Source organism: Limulus polyphemus, unplaced genomic scaffold, assembly GCF_000517525.1.
Source record: "Limulus polyphemus unplaced genomic scaffold, Limulus_polyphemus-2.1.2 Scaffold956, whole genome shotgun sequence".
In the NCBI taxonomy this organism is placed as follows: domain Eukaryota; kingdom Metazoa; phylum Arthropoda; class Merostomata; order Xiphosura; family Limulidae; genus Limulus; species Limulus polyphemus.
Window position 1 is genome coordinate 74,166 of NW_013666566.1, and position 18,572 is coordinate 92,737.

Below are 18,572 nucleotides of genomic sequence, written 5' to 3' on the forward strand. Positions count from 1 at the left end.
TACTTGTATCGCTGAAGTTCCTCGGGAAGAATTTATACCGGGAAATTAACAAACAAGCAGATACGTAACAATAGAAAGCTTTCGATAGATTTGGGAAGTTTGTACTATATATATTAAGATCAAAATAAAATAAATCGATTGATTTTTGATACATAAAATTTGGGAAAAGAAAATAATCTATAATTGAATAATACAAAAATCAATGTTTTTGTAAAGCTTTAAAAAATATTACAAGAGCTTCCAAGTAATAGAGATATTTGTGGTAGTGAATTTATGAAATCAAATCGCTTGAAAATTGATTATTGAAAATTAATTTTTCATGCATTTCATTATGATTTTTGTTAAACTACAGTTAGTATATGATCATTTCTGGTCAAGGAATCAAAAACTACAGCTTGTCTTAAAAATTAACGTGATATATACCAATATTTTTGTTTAATACTTACACAGAGTTTGTTTGAATTTCATAGCATGAAAATAAATTGTATAATACGTATTTATTTTTATCTTTAGATTTTCATTTACTGAAGGAAATAGTTTGTATGAATAATTTTAGTTGAGAGAGCTTTTCGAAAGAGAAAAGTATCAAAAACGCAAAGTAAAAGGTATACTTATATATATTCTATACGATTTTTTATTGAATACATAAAAACGCGTGATACATTGGCATTTCTCAACATTTATATGTTTCTAAAGAAAGGTTAAAGCTAAAATAATGAACAGAAAATAAAATATTTAAATGGAGTTAAATATCTTAAGTACTACTAAAACTTCAAGAAATAGTGGAAGTATTATTAGATTTTTCGTATTTATGAAAAAACATTTATGCCTGAAACTTCGACTTTCTTTTAAAGTCAAATTGTAAAAACACAAATAAAGAAACTGAACTCCAGTTTTGAAATATATATATATCTCACTCTGACTAAGTGTAAAATAGTTTAGATGATATTCAAAATTCAGTCTTGGCCAATATATTTGCATACTGTTCTATATTGATGTTATTTTCTACATGCATGGAATAGTTATTGACTAAATGCCAAAGTAGTAACAGAGAAGGTAGCGTATGATCGGACAAACAAGCACGAGTTGTTATTCTGGTCTGTTGTTTTGAGCATTTGTTCGTCAAAACACACATACACATCTGTTTTGTATAAAATGGTGTGTTTTATGTATAATCTTTTTCGAAACAGATCAAAAGTTGGTTCAGACAATTTCTGCACACTTGATGTTCAGTCATGCCTCGTCTCTTGTCAGGTGTTATTAGGGTGTCAAATTGTTCATCTAACCAGAAATTGTATGAAGCAAACGGACATTGCTAGAATAGTTGGGTGCCCTCAGTGTACTATATCCCGAATCCTGAATGTCATTGGACTATGTTGTTTCAGGAAAGTCTACTGATAGATGCCGAAAAACAAATCTCCTATGTTGCTCAGGTTAACATGTCAAGTTCGAAAGAAGGCTTACAACACCTTAAGACAGGAATGATATGAACATATTTATTCTAGGGTATCCAAAAGAACAGTGAATAGGAAACTGACTAAACAAGGTTATTTTTCAAGAAGTGCTATCTACAAACCCATACTAGGTTCCACTGCTGTCACTGTAGACTTGGGCAAGACAGCATGCCAACATACACTTAGGACACTGGTGATATGTTTTCTTTGTAGATGAGTCCTGTTTCCGACTTGTTAAATCTGATGGTAGGATTCGTGCTCGTCGTTTGCTTGGAGAACAGACGAGGGAAAACGAGGTGGTGCAGAACATATTTGATTAGCTATTCATTATGGTGGTGCTTTATATCCTTCAGGAAAACATCAATGGCGCCTTTTACAGGCATCATATGGAGATTATATTTCTGTCATATGGTAAGGCAAGGTTTGGCAATTACTTTGTGATCCAAGATGACAATGCCACTGCCCACAGTTCGCATATTGTATAGCATTATCTCGACTAAGAGGACATTACAAGAATGTTATGACCAGGAAAGTCTCCAGAATATAATCCCATTGAGAGCTCTTTGTATTTCCGAAATATTGCTAACCACGACCCTAAACCAGCTACTGTGGCTGAGTTTCAGCGCATTCTGGTGACAAGTTGGGATGAAATAACGGTGGGTTACATCAATAACCTCATCAACAGTATGCCACGTCGTCTTGCGGAGGTTATTAGAATACGAGGAGTACCAACCAAGTACTGAACGTTTAATATGAATTGATATAAGGTTCCATACGCTGTTTATAATATTTTTATGTTATATTTTGTTATTGTATTTGTTTAGGTAAGGTTTTGTTGTGATAGACAAAGTGCTGAATTACATATCCTTCTACTGGTGTCTGATAAAATCGTTTGCTGTTCTAATAAGTCGTTCATAATGTCCATAGAACCTGTTTCATTATATAAATTACATAAGTAATTACGTAGGTGTTTAATATAACATGCATTTCTCAGTTTGACAGTGTCAATTGTATTTGTATTCCATCTTAATAATAATGATCTTATTTTTTAGAAAATGTGCAAACATTTTGACAAAGACTTTAGAAGTATGCAGGTAGAACTAAACATATGCAAATTGCTTTTACGTAGTTTATTAACAATATAAAAATATTCTAATTGAAACTTTTTACATAAGAAATAACCTTTTTTATGCAGTTTACTTCTTTGTTTTAAGTAAATTGTAATTAAGAGGACGTAATTCGGATACTAAGAAAATAAATTATTGAGATTTCGAAATAGCTTTCGATATAATTGTTGCAAAATTTAACAATAATAATGATTTCAGTTTAGAAGGATATACTATCATATGTTAATTTCATGGTTCAAAATTTAACAATAATACTTATTTCAGTTTAGAAGGATATACTATCATATATTAATTTCATGGTTCAAAATTTAACAATAATACTTATTTCAGTTTAGAAGGATATACTATCATATATTAATTTCATGATTCAAAATGTTATTACTTTATTACGATGATGGGAAATGCACTACTTGTGTTTCTCTGCGTGAATAACTTACCTGCACGAAGTTCGGTGGATTTTATATCCCTAATAAATAGCTCCTCTATGCTCTGTGAATATTCCTGTACTATCACAGAGGTGCAACGTATGTGGGTGGGGTTGTTCCACTGGTGCGTTTGCTTGACGACGAAGGTTAGAGCTAACTTGGAACCAAACAGTTTTTCTTTTGTTATTGGTAAAAGTGGTTTTTGATAATTCTTGGGTGTCTGAAATAGCCGATTAGATTAAGGAAAACTTTGGTTAATACCGTATACTTATATTTAACTACTAAAGTCGTCGAATTATGGATAATATTTTTAACATTTCCTTACAAAACCTGCATGAAAGAATACTTGTTATTTTGTGGTTCTTATTTGTAATGGAACTCAATTTAATAAAGTTAAAAACTTAATGCTAAAACCACAGGCCTGAAACAATGCACTTCAATTCTCCACTTTACCTTGGCATTTCTTTTACTTTGAATATGGAAGTTATTCAATATAAGTTGGTTTATCTCCAAACTTTAGGATATATTAATGTGCAAATGTAGCATAACGGTTAGTTTAAAAGTTAGGTTTTTGTAAGTATAAATTTCAAACTGTCGTGTTGTGCATAGACCCTTTGCCTTGATTTTGGTCATTTAAATATGTTTAAAGGTAGTGAAAACCCATGTAATGAATTATAACAGGGTTATATATTAAGATGTACAAAATATTAATTGTTCAGTTTGTTTTTAAGCTATTTATTGGGCTATTTTTACTGTGCCCACCGCGGGTATCGAATCCATATTGTTAGCGTTATAATCTCACAAGTTTACCGTTGAACCAGCGGGGGGAGGGGCATGTGCAGAGTAATCGTATCAATCGTATCGGGTTATGTCCGAACGTTGCGCTGTTTGACGTTGAAGCGCAAAACTGCACAATGGACTATCTGCGCTTTACCCACCACAGAAGTTAAACCCCGATTTTTAGTGTTATAAGCTCTAAATTTAAAAATACGCGTAAAGCATCAAGATGTCCACTTGACTAATTCTTTCACTGCTACATTCGTGAATAAAGAACACTCCCGATGCCTGGATTATTTTTAGATATATGGTCAAAAATAGAAAGACAAATGTCTAAACATTACATTATTCACCTGAAACTTGAAAAGATTAGGAATTTTAAAGGAGTAGACCCTTTCTTCATGATGATACAAAGTATCAAACTCCCATAACATAAGCAACAAATTCAACAGACAGGAATAGAAGTTTAACAATGAATAAAAGTACAACAGCAAAAACACTTGAAATTTGTGAAACAGAAACAAATATTTAATACTTGAACGTTTCGGAATATACATGTTTCGTCTTCAGCAAGCTAGATTAAACGAGATAAAATATAAAATACAAATAATTCTAAATTTATAAAGCTCCAATATTTTATAAAAAAAAGAATTAAAGTACAAGGTAAAATAATGAAATAAATTAATGATTTTAAGATAGAGCGCAAACATAATCATTACAGTTTTTTTTAGAACAATACGAACTGAAGTGAAGTTATGTTTTGAGTTGGGAGCTCATTTATAATAGATAGACACTCTTTAATTAAAAAAAATCGTTTTGTTATTTGATGATCTAGGTAAAATGATTTTGAAAGTTTTTATCAAAATAAGGTGATTGCTTATTTTACTATGTGTGCAGATTGCGGAGTCTGTAGTATTTGAAAGTTGAACTGGTAAAAATTGCAGTTTCAAAATATTACACGTACCGGTTTTTCTTTAATGTTGTATTAGTCTATATTATCTATACAAATTAATCCGCCGTATTAGAGATACTTAAAAATCTATCACAAGATTATCTATCTATAAGAAGTGAGGTTAACTATTTAATAAAACGTTAACGTTAGAAAGTAAAACTGTAATCTCAATTAATAATACACGTTTAAAATAAGGAAGGGCAATTCAAAGCTTTGTAGTAAGCGACGCAAAGAAGAATTAAACTAACCTGTGAACGTTAGTATTGATAAAATTCCTGAAAACCACTTAAAATACATCACCTGTCCGACTTTTGACACACATTTTCTTTTATCATTTTCCGTGAACTATCTCTTTTGTAAGCAATATTTTCTCTACGATAGTTACCACTTTTCCCTAATATAACAAACTCTTCGTTAGTAAGTTATTCATTATAGAGAAAATCACTCTTTCAGAATTTCAGGGTTCGAAGAAATGGATCCCTTTTTAACTAGACATAGCAAATTATGTATTCGTTCATAAATCGCCAGTTGGGATCGTCACCTTAGGTATACTCAATATCATTACAAATACATCTAGAAGAAAATATCTTATGGTGTAGAAATATCACATATTTGGTTTAATAACGCTTTAGCTATCTGTCTTTAGCTCCAATTTCTCATTCGTTTCTAGGTTCTGTATCTTTTATAATTCAGTAATGTTATGCTTTTCTTACAAAATCATCACTTCATTCACCTAATGTAAAAATCAAGACAGAATTATTCTACAAATCTGTAAATTATTACAAAATCACACTAAAACAATAAATGCTTAATTTACGACATCGTATTAACGCGTTTCATGTTAGCCTATAAAATCTAAAACACGAAAAGTTCAGAATGCAAACTTCAAAGGTAGTTGAAATAATATTATAATCAGATTTACATATCAGACAATACATTCACGTAGGAAAAGCGCTTGTGTTTAATTAAATTAACGTGCAGGAAAAACACCCATAATTATAATATATTAATTCTTGAAGTTGAGCATACAGTTGAATTTACATTAAAATATTCATACAATGCCTATAATAATTAAAAAATTTAACGTAGAAAATCTTAGACACAGATATGAATGAACCTAACTCAAACTTCATAAAATTCATTAAATCATGACACATTTAGATATGTATGAAAATTATTATGATTTTACAAATATAACTTTTTAGAATAATCGTTTTAGTAAGTATAAGTATTTGTTAAGTAGTTCACAAAAGATGAAGAAATGAAACAAACAGTAGGAGTTTCTAAGCTGTATAAGAATCGTATAATGGTGAACTATTTACATGACAGACACATCCACATTCATCACGGATTAACAAAAACGGTGGGTGAAACAGCTCCCATCAAGGGGATGTGTGACATCTCCTACCCAGCGCATCCACAAGGTGGCGGATAATGGGATGACCTCATAGGAGCTGCGAATAAGGGTTTGTCCAATTAAGCAGTCGCGGACTAAATGTCGTAAGGTTGCAGAAGACGAGGTGTGTCATTCTGGTGGTGCAAATGTCGTGATGAAATGCCTCACATATCCAGAGAATGGACCTCAGGGGCGCCCTAAAACGTCTATTTTTTTTACCCCTACTGCCTTGTGGGTGAGACCAGAAAGCTAGAAGGCTAAGGGAAGGATACCTAACTATTTGACTAACATAACATACTTAAAATTATATCCTAATTATTTGACTAACATAACATATCTAAAATTATATCCTAATTACTTGACTAACATAACATATCTAAAATTATATCCTAATTACTTGACTAACATAACATATTTAAAATTATATCCTAATTACTTGACTAACATAACATATCTAAAATTATATCCTAATTACTTGACTAACATAACATAAAATATTGAAACAAAAAATACAATTGATCTTTATTATTAAATTTCATCTGATAGATTGGTTCCTTTCTGGAATATATTATTGTATTTTAACACGGTACTTACCATTGAGCTGTCGCACAAAAGAAATCAATTCGTTACAATAATTCAGCATTACTGTAATAAATTATATGCAAGGTTTAGAATACTTGTTGAATTTAAAATACTTTAAATGAAAATTCTAGTGAATTGTTACAGTTCGTATCACAGTAACCTTTGCAGGAATGATTTTCTGTGAAAGATTGCTAATGTAAAATATTTCAAAGTAAACTGACCATTATTGTCGTAGTTGATAAATTAAAAGATCCTTATCTGGATCATACGATTCGTGTAATTAAAATTGTAATACAATTTCACATCATGTTTCGAATAAGAAAACATAATTTTATGGTTATGAAGTATTGGCACAGCAGTATGTCTGCGGACTTACAACGCTAAAAACTGGGTTTCAATACCCATGGTTGGCAAAGTACAAATAACCCATTGTGTAGCTTTATGCTTAACTTCAAAAAAATAATCATGAAGTATTGGTTTGATATTCGATGACGAGGAACCCACTTTGAGACTAATAATGGCTGGAGACGGCTTGAATGGGTAATGAAGAAACACTTTAATATATGATGATGACAAAACCTTGTCGAAACGTTGTACATTTACTGTTATGTTAAACTTATATTAAAGTTTTTCTTCATTACCCATTCAAGCCATCCCCAAGCATTATTGGTTTGATATGTTTTCAATTTCGCGTAAAACTACTCGAGGGCTATATATGCTAGCCGTCTCCAATTTAACAGCGACGGACTAAAGGGATGGAAGCTAGTCAACACCACTCACCGCTAACTCTTAAACTATTCTGTCACTAACAAATAGTGGAATTGACCGTCACGTTATAATGCATCCACGGCTGAAAGGGCAGGCATGTTCGGTGACAGGGATTCGAACCCGCGAACCGCGAGTCGACTGTCCTAACAACCAGGTCATGCCAGGCCGATTACGAAGTATTGATTATCATGTTTTAAGATCTCATATTAGTTTAAATTATTAATAACAAAACTAATAACGTTGTACCATTGGTATTAGAATGTTCAGATACGTAATTGTATACACTAAATTCCAGTAAGTACATTTTGTAGCTGTACTTACAAACACCAAGGAATAGTGAAAGTTTTAAAGTGTATATTATTTTATATTTATATATGTCAACTGGTTGAACAAAACAATCAGTTTTCTTGAGAAACATGTATATGCAATGCATGACTAAAGTTTGTTTTGAATATTCACTCAAGGCTACCCAAGCTTTAGTCGTTAACAGGTGCCACATAGATTGTTGGTAAGGATTTATTTAAAAGTTTATTTTTTAATATCGACAGACTATTGGCTAATCCGTTTAATAATCAGATAATGTTTTTGTCTTATTGAATATAGAAGCTTACCCAGAAAAATATGTTAAAGAATAATAATTCGGAAAATTATGATTTTGACTAATAATAAATACTAAGCTGCCAACGGAAGAGATTATAAGTGAATGATATTTATAGTATAAGTCAATCCTTGCCAATAATGCATTTTTTCCATTAAATATTGAAACGTGCTGTCTTATAACACTGAAATTACAATTTAAGTTCTAAAGTTGTTGCAAGGCGCGTTAAGCGTTAACAGACAATTCTACTTTGTTCTCATTGGTTCGTGTAATGAAGTTAAATGCCAAAATATAAACCTGTCCTCTCCGGTGGCTCACCTGTTAATCTATGGACTTACAACGCCAAAAATAGGGTTTCGATACTTATGGTGGTACCGCACAGATAGCCCGTTGTGTAACTTGCGCTTAACAACAAATAATCAATAAAATACCGTAAATACCACAGCATAAGACTTAAAAATATTAAGTGTCTACATAAAATCAAACAGTGGTTTTATCTTTGTTTTAATTATTAGAGGAGTTTTTATATCAGAAACTTTATGCAACCCTAGGTTTATGGATATTAGAAGTAGAACTGAGAATTGTGCTAAAAGAGATGTTCTACACACAAGGAAGTTACATGATGACGTAAGAAGTCGTAAGAAGTATACTTAATTAAATAAGATATTAATCCCATTGCAAATATCATATAGTTATGTATACGTACAGACAAAATATCGATAAAGGGAGGGAGGAGAATGCACTAAGACTTGTTGCTCTAACATGTCATAAGCTTAAACACTTCTAATGTGAAAATCCTTTGAATTCAATGAAATTAATTCATATTGGAAATACGATCTAAGTATTCGGCATTGCAGTTTCACGAGCTCATAGTGATAAGTGGTGAGTTTATTATCACACAGTCCTAAACAAAAACTGTAGTTGTTATGTTCAAACCAAAGTTTCAAAATAATTACCCGTTAAATCCTGTTCAGGTTTAAGAGAATTGAAATCCAAACAATATTGAAAAGGAAATGTAATATATGTTGTGTGTTTATATTTATGCACATAAATATCCTTACGTGTTTGTAATAGTATCCAATTATACACATTATTTAGAGTTCTTTTTTCTAAGATTTATAATACTCTAGCTTGCCTTAAGCATAATTCTCTTGTTTAATTCAACTTAAATTACCTTATCTACAAAAAAATAAACTCACTACAAAACCAAACGTTTTTATCTCTTTCATAGGGCAAAGTACACCTAATCTCTTCAAAGTATTTGTCAATTTAATAAGCCTTGTGAGTGAGAAAGATTTTACTAACAACCTTGAAGCAAAATTTAAATAGTTAACACATGGTGATCCTACACAATAAAACTTATCTGCTTTGTTAACAGACGCTGCGGAGAAAACGTATTAGATATTCGAGAATACACAATAATTAGCTTAAACTTCTTTCCTTTAGTCAGTAGCTAACTATACTTGCGTAAGGAAGCACATTATACTAATATAATAAGAGGTAATCAAACAACGATTTATAAGTATAACGAACATGGTGGAACATGTTTGACAGAACGTTGGTCTATCTTCTTCAGGTATGATCAGGACTAAGCAATAGAACGTTTATATATGTTACAAAGACAAAAGACACAAGGATGAAATGTGACGGAAATGGTGTCAGCAGGTGAGAATATATAGGTAGAGGTTAAGTCTGGTCAAGTGCATGAACGGTGAATAGCCAAATACCGCTGATGATTCTAGGACTATTAACACGGTTTAGTGAGAGATCCTTTGCTTTGATGATTTCTATAGTTTCTAAACAGTCTCTATCTTTTTTTTAATTTTGGTGTAAGAGAAGAAGTTCGTCCCAAATTATTTTGTGACCTGTTTCATATGGATGATATGTTAATACAGATATCTGGAATTCAATTCTACGCATGTTACCTTGGTGTTCTTTGCGTATTAATTCTAAGGAACGTAACGTTTGTCCTATATATTTCTTTCCACATTCACATAGGATACTGTGCATAGGTAGTGCTATGGTCTTTAGGAAATTCAATTCAATAAATAAGGTTTTTATGTAAGTATAAAGTTTTATAGCACGATTTACGTAGGTGAAGTAGGAGGATATTTCTGTGATAGTTAATGATTAGATCTTATGTGTGGCGACATGGGAACGGAATGGGGTTTCCTGTATATACTGGTGGTAACTTTGTTATTTTATCTTTTTACATTAACATCTAAAAATGGAAGACAACTGTTGGAGTCTACTTCATGTGTATAAATTATGACATTGAGTCTTAATGTATTTAATAATTCAATGAAATTCAGTAACGTCTCTATCCCATGTCGCCATATACTGAAACTATCATATATGTTTCTTTTTTTCCAAATAGTTAGTTTTCCAGAACTGACATGTAGAGGTCACTAAGTAGAGGGGATGACATTGCTAACGGTCTATAAACCTTGTATTGTTTAGTGCTGATTATACCTGAAGAAGACTGAAAAATGCTCTGTCGAAACATGTAGTATGTTCCACCATCAATAAAACTTTTCCTTGTGCTTATAAATCGTTGTTCGCCTAACTAGTATCGACCTATGTAATTAAGTTTATCGAAACATGCAATTGTGTTGCTATATACATATCAGTTGATATCACTTATTCCAGAAACATGAGAAAAATAATAAACCGTCAAACATTTCTTTTCTCAGTGCAAGCCAAATTAAGCAGGAAATTATTGAATTTTAGTTTGGAAATAATCTGAGAATATTTTGCGTTGTCCAAAAAGAGTAAGCTCACAATATTTGTTATTTTAGACCGAGGAATATACGGGTATTGTGCATGTGTGTTTACTCTGATATTTCTATTGAAGCGTATGGCAAATAGTTTAGTCTAAAAATATATAATATTGCTGCGGAATTAAAGTTGATAATTGTGTATATACATAAACACAGATGTATATATATATATATATATAAGTGTACAAATCTTGTGGGTATGAATATATATGTATACGTCTGGTCTCCTTAACTATTCAACTTGTTTATAAAGCAAGTAAATTAAATATTTTTGTAGCGTTTACTTTTGAATAAAAAGCGATATGTAAATACATTTTCAAATGTTTTCCCCAAAGCTGCACTAGTGGGAATTTTTTTATGATCCTGATGGTGTATGAGCATTTTGGTACGCTTAAATGTCTAGCGTACAATATGAATATTTGATTAAACTTTCCAATTCACATTGCATACGTTCCAGCCTTAAATGTGGCACAACATTCATATTTATGAAGAATGCGACTCCAGTCCTATGGGAAATATATGCATTATATGTCTATTTTCAATCTGTCAATAACTAGGCACTAAAAACTGTTTTCTAGCCCTTTCGTGCGGTATATATGGATGTGCAGATAAAATAACACGCATACAGGAGGGTCGATTTGCAGAACAACAGTATTCCACCACATCTATTTCGTGTTTCCTTTGCCATAATTTCCTCATATTTCCCGTCGGGCATAATTAATCGCAATAGAAGAACATAAACTAAGATTCAACAAGATACTTCCACTCCCTATTGGCATCTTCTTGTTCATATTTGTTGATGATTGTATACATTCTATTGAGGTACGTACAACAAAGATTTATTCTAGACTCACAGCTTTTAAATATAGAATCTGCGATATAACTTAAAGGTTGAATATAATTTGGCTAATTTTCAACGTTTTGGTTACAAAACCACAACCACATACAGTAAAAAAAGTACTCATCTGTTGAGGTTGTAAATGTAATCAAAATCAACCACAAAATAGCATCAATCAATACAGAACGACGACAGAAACTTACTCACAGTAAGGACCTTTATAAGTGGCAAAACCTTTGCTAAAAATATAGAAAAGAGCAGTTTATTTTATAAACTAAAATTTACAAAGTTTTAGGTGTAATATATAAACGAGAGGGTAATAAGTCTTTAAAGTGATTAATAATTACTTCACTAAATTACAAATGTTGTGCATTGCTTAAAATTAGCTACTATATATGTAACTCCCCTTTTAAATGCATACTTTTTTGTAATCTGCATCTTTTTAAAATGAAAATGATTTCCTATGTGAATGATAGGGTTACTGTGTTATTATGATACGCCTTAATAGGGGGGGTAGTTTTCTTCAAACACCAACTAAACAACTAGCATTTGTAATTCATTTTAATTAGTTTTGTCTGTCCTATATCCTCTGTATTTCTATGTTGAGTACTGCTATATTGTTGCGATCGAGATATTTACATTTACAACTTCAACAAATATGTTTTCTCTTTGGCATTAAGCCTTTGATTAATATTTAAAATGTATAGCCAAATGATGTGTAAGATCCATTCTCTTCTCATCTATCCTATAATCAGCGAGGCAATCGTGGGTACGTCACAGGGATGTATGTCTTGCTGGTGATGCTTCTGTAATGAACTCAGTCCTTGGAAACTGTTAGAAGGTCTGGAAGGGGTAGTTTTATTCGTTCTTTAATATTATCGAGCGGTGTCTTCATCTGATATCTTCAGGTTTTGTCCTTTTACTGTGCCTTGTAAGATGGTTTTGACAGTCTAGATGTGCAGACCACGTGGCAAAAAATGTTAGATTTCTGTATTTTACTGGGGTGATGGGAAGTTCTTTCATAACGGTCATTAACTCTATCTGGTTGTAAACCTCTTTGTTGGTTTCATATAGAGTGTACTGTATTTGGAGGATTTTCTAGAATCCCATTGTTCCAAAGGTTTATATATTTCTTTTCACTTTTGTATGCAATGTCCACACTTCGCATCAATATAGGATGTTTCAGAGCACGACTGCTACACGAAGAGTCTCAATTTCGATTTTGTTGTAATGATATTTCGTTTCAAACTGATTGACTTCTCTTGCAGGAAAGAGAGTATGTGATGGCCAGAAATAGAAGATTATATTTCCTACCAGAGAATCGGATGAGGGTCAAAGACCTTGACTCTGAGTAAACATAAATTTCGAATGCAAGGTGTGATTCAAGTGTAAATATGGATTTGTTCTTGTCTTTTCTTTTTGTATTTAAAACCATGTTTGCTCCTGTGAGACAGAATTGTTGTATTTTCAGTGTTGCTGCAATTTATTCAATAGAAGCGAGGCAGATTGTTTCTGATACGTCGTTTGTTTTTCATTTACAGTAGCGAGTGCGTTAAAACTCGCGCCCAGAGATAAAAGTTTGCAGTAAGCAAAGTTTGTTTTAATTCAATTTCTGTAGTGCATATTGGTGTATGCTATACATTTTAATACTTGTAACAAACGACTTTGTAACAAAGATTTGTTCTTTTTCTTTAGTTGGACCCTCAACATTTCACCTTAGAGCTTCTTCAGGAGCGTTCCACTAAAACACAAACCCTGACTAACAGTACAAAGAATTAGTTGGTTTAAATGATAAATTATAATCGAATCTATAGCGTGCATTTGATATATTAAGTAGTAAAGTTTATTGTTGAAAGAATTATATTGTTGAAATATTAAACTGCTACCTGCAGTAAACAAAAGTTCTATCTAAATTAAAGACTGAAAAAACAAAAGTTAAGAGCCACGTATTCTTCAAACCTCCGGATACTGGACCTAACTGACTGTTCTTCTGGAAAGTTTGGTACTGTGACCAAGGGTATCTGTATTCTGGAATATTGTAGATTTACTGGATACTCCATGGGAAAGATAATCGTCTAAGCATACTTGGAAAATGTATTTTATAAGGGGAGATGAGAGTACAATCAGGAGAGGGATGAAACTGCTGCCAGGATCTATTAGTCAGATCTGGAGGAAGTCTTCTCTGGATCTCAGACTTTTGTTGATGATGTAATGCAGCTGTGAACTCAGGACAAAAAGCAAGGGCTATCTGGGGCATCCTAAAGGCCATATGAACTTCTGCCTCTGAGGTTAATTAAGCTCAGACAGCACAGAAGCCCATTTAACTGAAGAATGTTGTGGTGGCTAAGACCAAGGATGTCCAAGACAGAATGGGATATTGCTTAAGTATTCCAAAGCACTTAGCAACTAGAGAAGAACCACCCTAGCTCTGGTTAAGGTCAACTATAAGGGTGAGAGCGAAAGTATCAATGGTGGATGGACTCCACCAGCTGGTGAAACAACTAGCATTGGTGGAGGACAACACTGATAACCGATGGAGTAGTGGTGACCTTCTTCAAGACAAGAATTGGTCATTTTGTGAGCCAAGAATCAGAGATATTATCATTGGTTGGCAAAATTTAATTACAGGAGATATATTTTCAGAAAGCGGAACAAAACTCTCATTGTTCAGCAAATACCACTAATGTGCACTGCCTTTAAGCAGATAGGACAATGACTCTTGATGAGTGTGAAGGAAAGTAGGGGAAAAGACAAATAGCTATTCTAAACAGGGAGGAAGCCAAATAATGAGTCCAGAAGTGAGATGCAATTGGTATAGATTGCCACTGGCAGGAGATGTTTCTTTGTCACAGGACTAAGCAGGGCTCTCGCTAATGAAGAGGGTGATTAGTAGGCCAGGTAGGAACCTCCCTGAGATGAAATGTATCAAGCCAACTATAGCAAGGAAGGAGGTATAGTTAAAGGATGAGATCAGTCAACTTAAGCTATAACGCCACCTGATAATGCACAAATACCTTGGAGGAGGGAGTATGTTATGAGAGACACTGGTAACTTCCTCGAGAGGGAAGGATAGATGCTGAGGCAAACACATATTATGTGAAAACCTGGGAAAATATATGACAGGTTGTTGAAGTATGTCAATACCCTAAATGATTTGCAATTCTTCATGACGTATATTGATATATAAGTAATAATTTTCATAAGCAGATTGAAATATTCCCCAAGTACCTTGTTTCCTAATTATTTTTCATGTCTTCATTGACATTGCAAAGCCAGTCAGAATGCAGGAAAATGTAAAGTGTGTTGTATATAATGCTGAAGGCAAAGTGTAACAACGTTATGCAAGATTTTGTTACTTGCTTCTGTGCTAAACTTGTATCTGAAGGAAACAGAAATGGGATGAGCTGTTGGAGTCATCAAGTTTCTACAGATTGAGCTCATAAGTCAATTTATGAGCAGCATTTAATCTGATGTTGGCCTTTTGTGTAGGTAACTAAGTTTCAGTCTTGCTCCCTTTATTTCTTACTGTATATGAGTTATGTTGCTTCAACAACCAAATGGTATTGGAGGGAATGTGGCAGAGTTAAAAGATAGGTGCAGCTCATTTTTGGTACCCATGATAATCCTGGAGGCAGCTAGTATAGGTCAAGCTAGAGACCCGAGGATGCCTGCATTGACCAAGCAGGCAGTAAGGATTGTATTCTATAGTAAGTTAAGCATGAACTAATGTAAGCCTCTAGAAATAAAACTTGATTTTTGTCTTTATTTTATTCTTTATATTTTAGCCTGAAGAAAACTTTCAGGATGAAATGTTGTTTCTTGACCCAGGCCACTACAGATTTGCCCTATGCATTTGATTGAGTTTATTTAACTAATTGGAACTATTTTTGACCCATTACTTTGAATCCTGACTTTTCCTATCTAAGGTCAAACTTAAATAACTTTTGGCTATCTTGATCTTTCAGCTTGTCAGTTGATGTAACTTACTCTTGTTTCTGAACTTAACCCCAAGATTTATGAGAAACCATGCATGGAACCAGAAGTGAGATATTTTTTCCGTGATTCTGTGGAATTTCCAACAATGTCTACCATGCCTGGAGATAAGCTGACGTTTATATAAGTACAGCCAAATAATGAGAACACATTCTGAAGACAGCAATGGTAAACTCAACCTTCTAGACTTCCAAACATGTCACAACACCGTTAGCCACCTCATTTCTCAGAGTAGCAATAAAAAAAACAGGTAGTATGGATTGAACTGGACCCATGACAAAATGTGTCACTTGTTGCCATGCAAACCCTAATGCTGGACCCTGGGTAAAACTAAATGTTAAATTATGTAAAACTAACAAGCGTGGTATCTGTAAACATTCTATGGTGAGATCAACTAATAACCTGACTGACCTTAAAATGCCAAAATGCAGTTAGACAGTAAGAGTCTTGGCAGATCTGGCTCCAAGAATACACCAACATCAGGATAACTTCATCAAGTGACTTTTTTTTAGTTCCGGTTTTGGTAGCAACCGCAACAATGATGATGACTATAACAATTCTTACACCCATGTACACTAAAGCATCAATTACGTTGATGGTGGCCTTCCCTGTGATGGCTCTGGAAGTAAGGGCTAAGGGGATGGAGCTACCCACAAAGCTTCTGACGTAGATAAAAGGATTATTCGTTTTAAAACAGTGATTTTAAAGTGCCACTACCAGGACCAGGAAGACAGTTTGATGGAAGCCTACGCACTGTATAATTGCAAGGAAGATAATCTGTTATTAAATCGTTTAAATCTATTCACTTAGCTTTAGCAGAAAGTGTGTTGGCTCTGATAGGATCTGGCGCATACCTGGAAAGCTTTTTTGAGAGCTAGACAGATTATTTATCAGATCGCTACATTGCTCTGTAAATCTTCAGCTGCATTGGACTCTTTAGGTGAATAATTCCAACCTCTCGCCTTAACCGTATATATATACGTATAACATACGTATAAGTGCAGTGAATTGTATACATATAACATGTGTATTTAATAAAGCAATTTTATGTGTAGTTTTACGGTGTTTGTGTCTTTAGTTTTAATTGTGTTCTTTGTTTTTATAAAAGTGTCAATAAAAGTGTTTTTTAAATTTATGAATGGCGTGGTTAGTAGGGCTTTGTTAAAGGGTGCGTTTAATGTATTTTTCTATGTTAAAATTATTTTCAATGTTGTTTTTCATTCAGGTATGCATAATTTATTAGATTACCCCTACCTAACTGCAGCTGTGAAAGATGTGTGTTCGTTTGTGGTAAAGATAGAAGGTGATGTCTAGAAATAAAAAACTGTATTTCCTACTGGCAAATTAAGTATAGGTTTGGGCAGCTGCATCCAAGAGCTTGATGCTGAATGTACACATATTTTATGTGAGTATGTTCTATGTGCAACTATGGTTTTGTGTTTCTCTTTTCTTTTTACATTCAAAACCGTGTTTGCTTTTGTGTTTTCAGTGTTCCTGTAACTTATTCAGTAGAGGCCAGGCAGGCTGCTGTGATATCTCTTTTGTATGCCATTAAAACTAATGAGAGCATTAAAGCACTCAAACAAAGTGAAATGTTTACAGTAAACAAACTTGATTTCCCTTTTCGTAAAATTAACTAGTAAGTTAACATTACAAAAGGTGAAACCGAGTTTTACGAAATATATTTCGTGAAGGAGCTAAAGTGATTATTTTTGCCTTATTTTAAATTCTAACTTTTATTTTCAATTTGCAAAGTGAATGGTGTTTTATTAAGAAGATTTAAGCATTTGATTTTCGTTTATCGTTTGGATAGCATTTTCGTACATTAAGCTTATGTTTAGCATAATACAACCTTAGAAATTTTATTTTCCCTGTGTTTAAACTTAACTTGGGGTTTTACCTGAATTTTTCACTAAACTCATAAGAGTTCATTCAACAAAGTCATCATTCGCTCTTATCGGTTCAACACATACCGCTGAACATTTATCATGTGTGTAATTGTAGTGTTGTAACTGATTTGTTTTTCTTAGCAAACATTGTTCATGGTACCTGTAAAACTAATAGTTGGTCTTCTCGTCAACTTTATTGCATATCGGAAGAATGTCTTAGTTTATGATAGTCCAGTATTCTTCAAACCTCCAGCTAACCACAACTTGATTGCATATCGGAAGAATGTCTTAGTTTATGATAGTCCAGTATTCTTCAAACCTCCAGCTAACCACAACTTGATTGCATATCGGAAGAATGTCTTAGTTTATGATAGTCCAGTATTCTTCAAACCTCCAGCTAACCACAACTTGATTGCATATCGGAAGAATGTCTTAGCTTACGATAGTCCAGTATTCTTCAAACCTCCAGCTAACCATAACTTGATTGCATATCGGAAGAATGTCTTAGTTTATGATAGTCCAGTATTCTTCAAACCTCCAGCTAACCACAACTTGATTGAAAAGCGAAAGTGTTTAGATGAAATAAGATGTTAATTTTACACAAGTTGTTAAAAGTACAAATATAGGTCTTATGGTTTTCATTATAAAGTGTACACAATGATATTTGTTTACAAATACAAACCATGGATGGAATCATACATTTTAGATTGAAATGACAAATAGCCTTACATTAGGTTAGATCCCTTTTCCATAAGAACATATATAACGGATAAAGTTTATGATATTTATAAACTAGAATGTAATAGCAGAGTTTATATATTCAATGTTTTCAGCTATTTTTAGGAAAAAAAGGTGATTTAACTAATTAGCGATATGTTTGCTTACACAACTAAAAAAATCACTGTTGATGTTCAAATATGTTGTATTAAATGGTTATAATTAAGAGGTATTAGGAGCGTTTGTAATCGAGCATGAGCTTCAATCAATGTTTTG

General features: G+C 33.0%; 1 protein-coding gene across 1 annotated transcript in view; it reads right to left on the reverse strand.

Annotated features, from left to right (window-relative positions):
- LOC106461429 overlaps positions 1–18,572 on the reverse strand; it is a 156,737-nt gene that overhangs the window by 18,196 nt on the left and 119,969 nt on the right. The window contains exon 5 of the mRNA XM_013921249.2: positions 3,019–3,226. Within this exon, the coding sequence (XP_013776703.2) occupies positions 3,019–3,226 (208 nt within the window). The remainder of the gene's footprint in view (positions 1–3,018; positions 3,227–18,572) is intronic.